At 38.6% G+C, this 12,718-nt stretch overlaps 1 protein-coding gene across 9 annotated transcripts in view; it reads right to left on the reverse strand.

Moving 5' to 3' along the window:
* Positions 1–11,081: 11,081 nt before the first annotated feature.
* LOC120533408 (transcription factor Dp-2-like) overlaps positions 11,082–12,718 on the reverse strand; it is a 116,420-nt gene continuing 114,783 nt past the window's right edge. For all 9 annotated transcript variants that reach the window (XM_039760294.1, XM_039760329.1, XM_039760311.1 and 6 more), the window contains one exon: positions 11,082–12,541. In XM_039760294.1, coding sequence (XP_039616228.1) covers positions 12,361–12,541 — 181 coding nt within the window. In that variant the 3' untranslated portion in view covers positions 11,082–12,360. The remainder of the gene's footprint in view (positions 12,542–12,718) is intronic.

Here is a 12,718-nt window from a genome sequence, read left to right on the forward strand (position 1 = left end):
TCCTTCTGTCACAAAAGTGGCCAGCTTTGCCTGGCAGAATCAGAAAGTGCCTGTAAGTCATCATTCATTTATTTGTGCTGCTCTTTGGCTTACATGGATGCCTTTCATGTTGGAGGACCCAACACACAGTGTGGTGGAAAAAGAAGAAGAAGGAGGAGGAACCGGCCAGGAGCAGCCATATTACTACACCACACACCTTATTTTCTTAATGACCTTTAACCCCATGATGGTTGAGTTGAACTTTGATGTCAAAACATTTGCTCAATACGTAACATAACTTTTTCCAGTACTCATCTTTAAATGAAAGCATGGAATGGCGTGAACCTCACCTTCTCGGGTGCACGTGGTGCGGTGGCAGTGGCAGGACTCGGGTCCAGAAGTGGCTCCAGTTCAGTGTTGAGAAAAGTCATTGGACTTACAGTGCCACCTCAAAGGTACAATGACAACAAAACATCAACTAGAAGACCCAGTGACAAAACAGAGAACAACTTTCAGCCTCAGGTGTTTCCTGTGTTCCAACACCTTGCCTGTCTATCCCCGTGTCCTCAGAGAATGCAGACGTTCAGAGGTTGGAAGGTGACTAGGGGCCACAATTCAAAACACCCAGGGTTGAGCAGGTCAATAGTGGTGGTGCTCCAGTATATCTGGGGTCCAACGGTTGTGAGGTGTCAATGCCAGGGTCCTAAATTTAAGATAATAAAGTGTTGGTATGATAATTCAGTCAGTGATTAACAAAGGGTTTTGCCAGCCACAGTGCTAGAAAATTATCTGGTAACAAAGAACTTTCTTGACATTTCTCCTGGCAGAGCTATCTCATAGACTGATGCAGCATAAGAGAAAACATAAAGCAAGAATGTGTTGAAAAAAAGGAGAAGCAAGAACTGTTGGTTCATATTAATAAGGAGCAGAAACACAATCTCTATGGTGCATGTCTACAAACATCTACAGTAAGAAGCTTTTGGATCACACATAGAAACTGAACTTCATGGCTGCCTACAAGATCCACCAGCATAGAGTTGTCAGTTACGCAAACCTATAATTCTGTAGACATTTGGGGGGTCCCTGCGGACACAGGCAACAACAACTGGTGAGATGTGAACCATGGCCACCAGATTCATGAGGCAGCAGGCCTTTATTCCCAAGCCCTGAGCTTCTAAACATCTCCGTTTTAACTTGCTGGATTTCATTTGTTCAAGCCGAGCCCCACAACAAGCAGTTTCATCTCATCAGACACAAACCCCAAAAATGAGGCCACTGCAGTAAAAAGGCTTTGACAGTGAAGGGTTAAGCAGAGCCCTTGCTGATGATCTGCCACTAATTAACAGCGCTGGCCACAATGGCTTCATTAAAATCACAAAGGGCCTCCAAATCAAATGATTAGCCAGCGAGCGTCAGCAGACACAAAGGCGTACAGTCTGAGAGCTGCCATGGGCCACTTTGTGACGAGCCCACAGGTGAGAGCTGGGACGCCTGTCAGGTTTTCAAGAAGTGCTGCAGAAAAAGCACTGAGAAGGACTCGGTCATCCTGCTGGGTCTCGTGAAACTGGCAGAGACCTTCAGCACCCACACTTGCTTTGAGGTCTCCTGTAAGGAGAGTGAAGCTTCTCATCACTTTCACATTACAAACTGCACAAAGGCTCCTTGACCGGACTGCTGCTCCTAAATGCCCTTGCGTGTTGTGGCATAAACAGGCTGAAGGGGCTTCAGAAAGCAGGCCAGCACACTCGGAACTCCATGTGTCCAGAAGTCAGAACTTTTGCTAATGTGCAGGCAACCATAGCTAAGGTGAGCTGCAGCAAGTGTTTGCCATGTCCACACCACGCAAAACTCACTCATCACAAATTGCTCTTTCACTAAAATCATACATGGATGGAGAAACCCAGACGTTGTTTCAAATGGATTTAATCATTGATTATTTACGGAATTCTCGGCATTAACTTGCAGGGGACTTGCCTCACTCCAGCTGTGCCTGCCTAGCAGTAGTCAGTGACTCTGAGTGGACTATAGCTGAGCAGTCTGTGCTGCTTCCAGAGTGCCATCACGAGCAATTCTGTACATCATCTCCATGACACACTGAGGACTTTCAGCCAATGAATTACTCCGCAGAAGTGTGTGAAGAAATGCTACTTTTTACCAACAGGCTCTAATATACCTTTATAATGCCTCACTGGGCCTGTTCTCTGAAGTTTGTGTGGGGGAATGGGGAACGGGGAGGTGTTGTTATAATATTTCCAAAACTTCTGCAATTGCTGCATTTCCTCTTAGAACAGATACAATTTGTTTGTTCATCATCGATCTACCTATCAATTACAATTTGAAAAGTTTCAAATAAAGACCTGGCAGAGGAAAAGAGTACAACAGCTTGTCCGAGGAGTCACAAAAGTATAAAGACACTTCCATAGTCAGGTGGCCTGGGACTTACTGGATATGCTTAGGCATTGAAGAAGACCCAAAGCAGGTGGAGGTGGACACCTGCCTGTGTGTGTCTCTCATTCGGAGGTTCAGTAAACTCGCACGGCCTAATCACAGGGTCCGACGTAGCAACACATGAGCTCAAAACAGAACTCCACTCTGTCAGACCGGATGTGTGGCCAGCAGCGTATTTGCTGCTATTATGGATTGTTAGACTGTTTGACGTCTATACATTATCATCTGCCTCATAACTCTAGATGTTTTGAATATGGAAGATTCCAAAAATAAGTGTTTTCTTGGGTCTTCTGATTTAAAACTTTGTAAATGTATCATCATGTTTTGTAAGTTTCCACGCCGCCATTCTGTAGTGCCCATGGCTATGATGCAATGATGGCTTGCTGGCAGAATGTCCCAGAAGGTGCATCACGTGACATCATTAGTGCAACAAGTTGTAAGCCGGCATCTTGTGCTGTTTCCACCCAAGATTATGGATATTCAAACCTTAACATGCATTCTTAAATTTAGTTATTGGTTCTTGAACGTTTTCTCTGAACCGTTGACCGTAATTCTGACAGTGCAACATTTTGAACAATTGGATGGAAACTTAATCCACACTGAAGAGCAGAATTTGAAAACTCAATTAGGCAACGTTAAATTTTGCTTTGTTATGGAAAACGGACTGTTAGCAAAAAAGGGATTGGCAAATTAAAGAGTGGAAAAGAATCATTCGATACTAATTGTAAAGAACAAAACAACGTGAGCTCTGAAAACTATGACAGACATCTAAGGGCAGGTTGTAGTTTTAATTTGGGGGTCTTTTCCTTTGTATTTGCCCTAAATTGGGGGATAAACACAAACAACAATTGCAGGTTACGTTTGAATTAGGCTGCCGTATTTATGAACAAATTGATCCTTAATTGACTCTCGGCACATTGAGAACTTCAGCAGCCCCAGGTCGCTAGCACATTATGCTTCTTCCCGTGAATCAAACACAAATTGTCTGTTTAGGAACAGTTAGCTCAGAATGTACGACACCTCCTATCACAGTTCAAGCCGATGCACTAAATGGAGAACAAATAACATTGTTTATAAAAACTAGTGGACTCCCTTTGGTTATTCTGGGCTGTAATACAACCCCGTTATTGAATGGTGGGCAAAAGAAATAAAACAAAAGAAGTAAAAACTGCTGTTTGATGTCCATAATTCTCCCACTATTATGCACTTATTGAAATCCTGTTGTTTTCCAAGCTGTATTTAATAAACAGAACTTGCACCTCCTTAGGAATATGACTTATTACAAGGAACAACTTTGCCTACAAGGAAAATGTACGCTCTCTTCCATCCAAAACATCAAGCCCTGGTCTAAAATATTCAAGAACATGTTTAAATTGTTCAGCACCTCTAGGAGCAGGTGTTTTCTTTGTTAAAAAGGTCGGAATCCCTGCCAAGATTACAGGGAATTAACCTCCCTGGCAGTACCTCCAAACACAACTCGGGCTCGGAGCTCTATGTAAATACGACTACGGCTGAGTCGAGGTGTGACGTGTAAAGCCCAAAGACCTCTCAGCACAATGTTCTACTGGCATCTTGTGATGAGTATTTCTATACATTCTGCCTTTTTATAACAACTCCATGATAACTCATCAATATTCATGATTGGTGCAAAGCCTTCAAACAAAAAGCTGTAAAGCCAGTTTTAGAACAAACTGAAACCGAACCATTGCTTGAATCACATAATAGTGATGGCAATGTGAATTGGTCATCAGATGCTGACACGATGGACAGTGAAAACGGCAGACTCCGACCTCCTCAGTTTCAGTGATATCAGTATTTGGTGTAAACTTCATACTACTGCTGACAATCGTGTGCCTCCTCATTGCCTATTTATGGGGAACCCTGGTCTCGAGATGTCTGATGGTAAGGATTATCTGGAATGTTGGTGGAGAAAATTGATGTTGAAACAAACTGCTATGTTGAGCAGTGTAGGAAACATCACAGTAAACCATCTGCTTGTCACAGACGTTGGCTGCCTGTCCCTGAAGGTGACATGAGAGTGTTTTCGGTCTCCTGATACTGCAGAGTATTGAGGGTAAACCAGGCCAGATATGGTACTGGTTCACAACCCACTTGTTGCAGACGCCCATTTCTGGTGAAGTTATGACTTCACTCATTATGAAATACCTGCACTTCACTAATAACGATGACTACATGAAGCCAATCACCCAGCACCGCTACCATTCAAACAGTGGGATGTGTCACAGGAGATCCTCAGAAATACGCAGCTGTATGTTCCTGATCATGGCATACGTATTGGGTTACAAGGGAAGGCTGTTGTGCTTACAGTACATCACACCCTACTGGTCTTGAGTCAGCATCAAGCTCTACATGCTGTGCTCTGGGTACGTCTTCAACTCGATACTTTACAGCAGCAGAGGGGCCAAGTGGGATGGCATATCTAGGACTGTGGGGGTCACTCAGTGACATTCTACCGTGTCATGCACAAGCAACGGCAGATGGTTTCCCAACATATCACCCAGAGCACACATACTAAATCTGCATCACTGTAGCAGTGGGAACTTGACATACCTTTCCTACTGGGATTATATTTTAGTATTTACACATTTCTATTACACATAATAACGTTGTTGTTGAAAACAAAAAACACTTTTGGCTTGTTTTCCCAGGGATAAAAAGACCACCGTTAATAGCAGTTATATCCCCTCCCCTTATTTTATCAATACACAATAAGATAATAGATTTAAACATTATGCATACAATATGCATACATGAAGGAGACAAAAGCAAGTCTGCTCTCAACACCCGTACTGGAAACTCTGTGTATAGTTTTATGGATCAGCTAATGCACCAGCAGTACTGCAGAACTTCACAAATGTCGTTTCAGAAGCTTATCGACTATACGTGTATTGGGCTACATTGATGACATTCTAAACAGCTTGGACAGTCACATTAAACATGTTCAGGAAGAGTTAGGGAAACTACAAGCAAATAAGCTTATGTTAATTTGGAAATGTGTGAATTTCACAAACATTGTGTCCTTCAACATCTGCAATAAGATGCTGCAGATGTTCTACCAGTCGGTTGTGGCGAGCGCCCTCTTCTACGCGGTGGTGTGCTGGGGATCTGTTTTTGGGATATGAGCGTTTCAAGTTAGGTCTGAACATGGCCCAAACTAATGTGACTGCAATCTTAAATTGGAAGCCCCCAGAAAGTCTTAATCAAATACAAAATATCATTGGTTTGCTAATCATTATAGTGTTTCTTCAAGAATTTAGGTTCTGTGGTTTAATGCTTTACATCTTTAAGTAAAAAATTGCACAAAAAAGTTTCAGTGGATACCAGAAGCACAGAAATCTTTAGAAAAGTTTTAGATTCATAAAAAATTAATCTCCAGTTTTCAACAGATCTCGACATTTTAGGGTCCCCTGATACTGAAAACATTGATATCTCGGTGATGGGTGTATGTCTGTCTAATTATGACTGATTAGATCGACTCGTTATATTTGTCTTCTTGCAGTGATGTAATGATAAAAACTGTGTTGTAACAAACACATTTATTCTTCAATTTATATATTAAAACCATTTTTTGATTAATAAAAATCATCAATTTCCATGTAAATGCTGAAAATCTGAGCTTTTCAATGATATGCCAGATGTTCAAAATGAATGCACTGGCACTCCTTGGTGTCTTTTCATTTGCCCTTGAAAGCTGACTGACTGATATCATTGTTAGCCATTCATAGGACTTTATTAGACAGACAATCAGGAGCTGCCACACTCAGAAAACAAAAAAACCTCCCAGCACTACTGAAATATGACATTTGGCTCACACACACACACACACACATACTGTATATATATTTTTTGCAACCTATTTTTGTACACTGAAAGAAATATCACAAAGGTAGAACAGAAAACAGTGTTTTTCTTCATCTGTTCCATATTTTTAAAATTACTTTTACAGCTGAATTATAAATAAGTTATATCCTTATTTGAGTGTTTTTCTTTTTACACAGATTTTATATTAGAAAATGCTATTCATAACTGATGAATTTATGCTGAAGAAGAGGACATAAAGCTCTTGATTATAGTGTGAAATATCATGGCTTTACAGGCAGAGATATTAAGGTGCACCCTAATGGTCTTTTAAAGTTTAGGTCAGAGTGCATTAACGTTAACAAACTGATAGAAAGCCCTGACGCAGTATTGTCGGTGGTCCATCTGGAAATGCTGCTAAGCTCTCTAACTAACATGTGTCCATTCTGGTAAGTTCATTTTTATTTTGAACACATCAATCTGGATTGATTCACTTCTTAGAATGACAAATTCTTCAAAATAATTTGAGATTGTTGACCGTAATTCAGCTATGTTATGTGATTCTTCACCGTGGTCCTCTTTTGTGCAATAGAACGTTAAAAGAACAGCAGTTCTGTGTAAAATTATGGAATTGTGGAGAAAAAGAAACGTTTTAGCCTCAGTTGGGATTGCCGCCTTTACTGCCATAAATCAGACTACCTGTGAGTGTTTGTAGTCTACTTAGGACAAAAATGAATAATATTCAGTAGTAAAGCATACAGGTACATGGAGCTGAAGTTTATAACCCTAAATCTATGGGAAAATGAAGACAATAAAAGGTTTATTTGCTCCTTGGAGAGTCTAAGATGATGTAAGCTAAACAACATGCAGTTCAATAGTATTATAATTTGCTAACTCTTTTTTTCCCCATTAGTAAAGTTTTACATGTCTACTAGCAACAAAAGTAAAATACAAAAGAAATACTTTTGAACAAATAAGGTATTAAAGGGCTGTGCAAAAATGGTTTTACTAATTGGTTCAAAGGAGCAACAACACGATACATGTCACCTGGGTACTTTTCAGTGTGTTACCTTTGCTCCAAGGTGCCAAAAACAAACCAATTTTTCTGTACATCCATCTGCATTTGCCGCAATCATTTTTATTTTCCCTGTCTGCTTATGTAAGAAAACACCTAGTTCATCGATGGATTATATTCACTTTTGTTCTCACATTGTTCCTTTTTCTCTTGTTTTGCTACTTCAGCACACAGCTACGAATGACTTTATTTAATCTTTCCTCTCGATTCAACAAGAGTCCAGTATGCCAATACCAGTCACCATCTTTGGGTCTTCTGCACTTTCAGGCAATGCCCTGGACCTCTACAGATGACCTCCAACAGCTTCCAGTTTTACTGCATCATACCGACCTGTAAAAACATAAATGCCTACAGGAGTTTGTAATGGAACTGTGCAGAATCGGAATTTTGGGTGCATTTATAAAACATTGAACATAATGTAACTTACACTGAATATGTAAGGTCTGGTCATGGCACAGCAATCTTTCATAATGTGTCGGACAAAGTACTGAATAATTAACTGTAGTCTGTTATTGCAACATGAGGGCAACATGTAAGTAAGGATCCCAAATCCTAGATTTCTAAAGTTCCAAAAGCATCTAAAATTGTGAAAATGTCTAAAATTGATTTTACTATTAAAGGCAGAGTGGTAGCAATGTGGCCTTTTAGTAAAAAGTTCAAGGTGCACTTCCTGGCTCCTCCATGCATTGAGTTTGCATGTTTTCCCTGTTTCTTTAAGGATGTCCTCCTACAATCCAAAGTTATGCAGGTTTAGTGGATTGGCCACCGTGAGTCAGTCAGTCAGTCAGTCAGTCAGTGAGTCTGTTGGGTTTGTTCACACTGTGAAGTACTTGCTGTGAAGTTCAGGGGATTGTTCGTGTCTTGCACCCCACGCTAGCTGAGATGGACTCCAGTCCCCGTGACCCTGCTCAGGATTAAGTGGTCTTAGAAAATAGCACAATATAAAATGACACTGAAAATAAAAACAAAAAAACTAAATGCGCTGCTAATTTTAAGTAGATCTACAAATATATCCCAAATAATACAGTAGATATTAAATTTATGTATTCATGATCATGGATACCATCAAGACAATAGATCAGCAAGTAATACTACCTATACAATATAGTTGCCACTTTCTCTTTACCTATGAAAAGCTCATTTTTCATTATTGTTCACTATTCATGATTATTCTCTACTTTTGTTTGCACAAATAGTGTGTGCTGCATGTGTCTATGTCCATGCCTTTTAATATTTTCTAAAACTCTATTCAAGTTACAAACATTAACCATTTATTTTTGCTTGCAGAACTTTGTATAATGCAAAATGAAGCTGCTAATACCGTAATATAACAGGCACAGTACTGACTTGTGTATTTCTACATACCTATCACAGCAATTTTATGCTTGATCATTTTGAAAGTACAGAAAGTCAGGTGAAATTCAAAGTGCTAACCTGTAAATGCTTCACTGTCTGCACCTTGAAAAAGAATTTAATCCCCAACATTTTTTCACATTTTATTGTCTTAGATTTAAAATAAAAAAAAAAAAAAAAAACAGTTAAAAAAGCTGACCAGATTACTTGAAATAATAATGGAAACTACCAGATTAAAAAAATTCTTCCACTTTGTACTTTGACGTCCATGTTTGCTCAGATACAATATGCAGTACTGCCTTAGTGAAGTCACACAGTTTATAAGGAGGTAGCAGATCACCTGCTTTAAATGAATCAGAGAGGATAAATATGTCCCTCTGTCTGCCAGGATCCAGTGACTTGTTTTAAAAGATACAAAAACTATTTTAAGAAAGTCTGAGATCTAGATGAAAAGAAGAGCCCGAAGACAGAGGATAAAACCATTTCAAAGCACTGAATAAATGGCTTCAGAGATCTTTGTACTTAACTGCCCAAACAGGGGAGAAAAATTAAAACTCCTGCTATGCTTTTTTTGATACAACTGTTCTAAAGTTAGTCAACAGCCAACATGGACCACTTTGAAGGAAGCTGCAGCAATGCCAGCTGTGAAGATGAATTACAAAGGTCAGCACATTCAATTAAAGATGGTGTTCATCAATGCAAAATTTTCAAGGGATTTTGTAGCATGAAGGAAGCCTTAACTGTAAGGAAATACTCACATTTTTGCCTGCAAAGGTTTAATAAATAACTGCAAAAGAGTGCAGGAAAGTTTTGTAGAACATGAAAACTATAAAAACATTTTTGGCCCAAATGCTAAACATTATGTAAGGAGCAGATCAAACACTGAATACCATCATCATTAATAGAAAAGAATAAGAATGGCATAGTGGGACTTTCAGTCTTGTCGGGATGAACGGAAAGATGACAAGGGCAGGACACAAGAGAAGTAAAAACTGGTTTCCCTCCCCGTGACCCTGTAGTTAGGATATAGCAGGTTGGATAATGGATGGATGGAAGAGAACGGAAACTGGGAAAGAAGTATCCCTCCTCCCCCCAACCAACAAAATAGTGACCCAAAACACACACCCAAGGTAATTATGCAATGGTTTAAAGTGAAAAGGGTATCACTGAAAGTTCTGCTTAGAGTTCTGACATTTACCCCATAAAAAAATAAAATCTATGGAAAGACTTCAAAACTGCTGACATTTACCATTCCTCAACTAAACTGCAACAGGCTGGGAATCTCTCAAATGTAACTGTAGGTAACTGTAATTCTGTTCATGGTGTTTGTATACCATAAATGTCTGGCATCCCATCAACGGTTGGTAACCACCTAGCAACCAAATGCTGCCAGGCATAGGCACACAGTCTTCATGATACAAATTACAAAATGGAAGGATGTCAAAGGTATCTGATATGCAACCATCATAAAGCAGCGATTCTCAACCTTTTTAAAGCAGCGATTCTCAACCTTTTTCTCCTTGTGTACCCCTTCAAAAAACCAGAATAAATTGGCGAACCCCCTGTGTAGTCATCACTATAGGTTTATCCTTGTACGGTGGATGTTTTATTTCAATGTGTCTACGAAGAAGTGATGGTTTTAAACTGCTGTTGGCCAGGACTTCATTACAAATTAATAATAAAATTACGGAGTATTAATTATTCACTTTTACGTTCGATGTGCGCACGTTTAAGTAAAAAGTCTTTATCGTAATTTATTTACACACACTATGCACTACCAATTTATCTTATTTAAATCACTCGTGGTTCTTAAGCGCCTCGTACGATTCAATTTGACTCTGCTGTCCCTTGTCTGATCGCAGCATTTTTATATTGGCAGACATTATTCGGGGTTCTCAGTTCCCTGAATTTCAAGTTTCCGGATCATACGAAAATGTACACGCATCTCCAGCTGCGTAGCGTCTCATCGCGTTACAGATTGTTACCTGTTGCGACTCGAAAATTTCACGGAATCTTCCTTCCCAATGTGTAAGAGACTGAGGTAATATTCATGAATTTGACATTTAATTGATTTGTTAACCCATTTTTATTATTGTATTATTAATAGTACTGTGAATATATTTGCCTACATTTAATATTTCGTTATTTTTTTACCTTTGGGATTTAAAGTTCCGCCGTTACAATATTTTTTTCGCGAACCCCTTTTATAAAGCACTGTCATAAAGTAAAGGTCTATTCTGAGTTACAGCAAATGCAATAGAATATACTGTACAGATCACTGCTCATTTAAATTGAAAAGTTTTGTTCTTTAGTGGATAAAACATTAAAATCCTGATCCTTGTATGCAAAATCACAATTCAGTCCACAGTTTTAACCTAAGAAGTAAAACAACTATTACACTACCATAAAGAAGCAATTTCCGTAAAGATTTATTTTCATATAGATATGAACTACACCTTCATGGGTGTATATAAATGAACGTTCTTGAGCCATTTGTCTACCAGTTGTAAAATTTAAACCTATTTACCAGTTTGATTTGCTCTTGACAACTATGCACCCTATGAAAAAGAAGCCAGCTGTTATATATATTAATATTATTATATTTTCAAAACAACACAAATAGATGCAGACTTAATCTTTTACTGCCATAGGAAGGGACCTGGCGGAAATAAAGAAAGAAAACACAAAAGCAAATCTTACTGAATGTCTGTGTTTGGCTCTACACTGTTGTTTGGATTGACATAGTGTGGCCCTGCTGTATATGTATCTAATGAACACATTTAATATGACCAAAAAAAACACACCTTGGCACAAAATTTGATCCACTGTACATTGTATGATTATTTCCCATGGCCCTTGTGAGGATCAGGCATGTCAACTCGGAACACCTTACTGCTACAGAATCATTAAGCTAGATTAACACATTTCTAATGTAATGACTGAAGCCTGTGTCTAAAAAGAGCAAAGAAATGTTTCAGCAAGTAAAAATAAGCACAACATTAAAGAATTGTAAATGTAAATGGTCATGATAGAGAGACTGAAAAATTAAAAGTGACAACAAACAGACAATGCAACACCAGATTGTACAGGTGTAGCGCTAACAGTTTTAAAATGAACTCCCCAATTATCACTTCTACTGACAAATATAAATCAAAAAGATTTTACATTATGTGTAGTAGTAATTGGAAGACAACGGAAAACAAACTGATCTGCAAGTAATAAACATAACTTTTTTTAATGAATTGGCTTCTGTACTCAAAGCTCTGTTGACCTCTTTAAACGTGAGTGTCTTAAAATCTGTAGGTTTTGTAATATTTTGGAACGTTACACATGCATATACTGTATAATGAAGTCAGAATAAAGGCACCCAAGACTGTTTGTTCTACAAGGCTTGTCGCTCCACATCCATAAGCTAAAAAACTGAGCTAAATTTTACTGTAGTCAAGTTTACATGTGCAGTTTCCAAACAATGACATATCAGATAAATTACTTCAAAATACATGTACATTGTCCTAATTTTTTTCCTACTATTAAACATTTTCTCTGTGTTTGTACTTTTTGCTCTTCAGTCCTTGATGTGCTTCCAGTGTCTGGAAATGCAGCTTCTCTTTCTAGCCATTCATTAGAAGTTTTATAAAATGTTTTACAGGAATAACAAAAACAAAAAAAAAAATAAGTTAAGCAGCTTATTCTGGAGATGAAGAGTCATCATCATCTTCATCATCATAGTCGTTGAAAGAGCAAGGAGTCTCTCCTCGTGATTCAGAATAATGAGATGCCATAGTGAAAGGCTGTTGGTTGCTTGACATGACACAATGTCCTGTTGTTAAGGCCACTTCATTGTCTACACAACTGTCCAGGTTTGAGCTGCAATACACACATGAAAACAAAGAAAAGTAATTTAGTACAATATTTATGTGAATTTTACACTTCTATCAGTCTAAAACTTAAAGCCAAAGGTTACCTTTTTATGGGCTTGCTTTTTTAAAACTGCATCAGCAAAATACAGTATCTACAACATTGTGTCCATACATTTAGAACTGC

The sequence above is a fragment of the Polypterus senegalus genome, chromosome 1 (genome assembly GCF_016835505.1).
Source record: "Polypterus senegalus isolate Bchr_013 chromosome 1, ASM1683550v1, whole genome shotgun sequence".
Lineage (NCBI taxonomy): Eukaryota > Metazoa > Chordata > Cladistia > Polypteriformes > Polypteridae > Polypterus > Polypterus senegalus.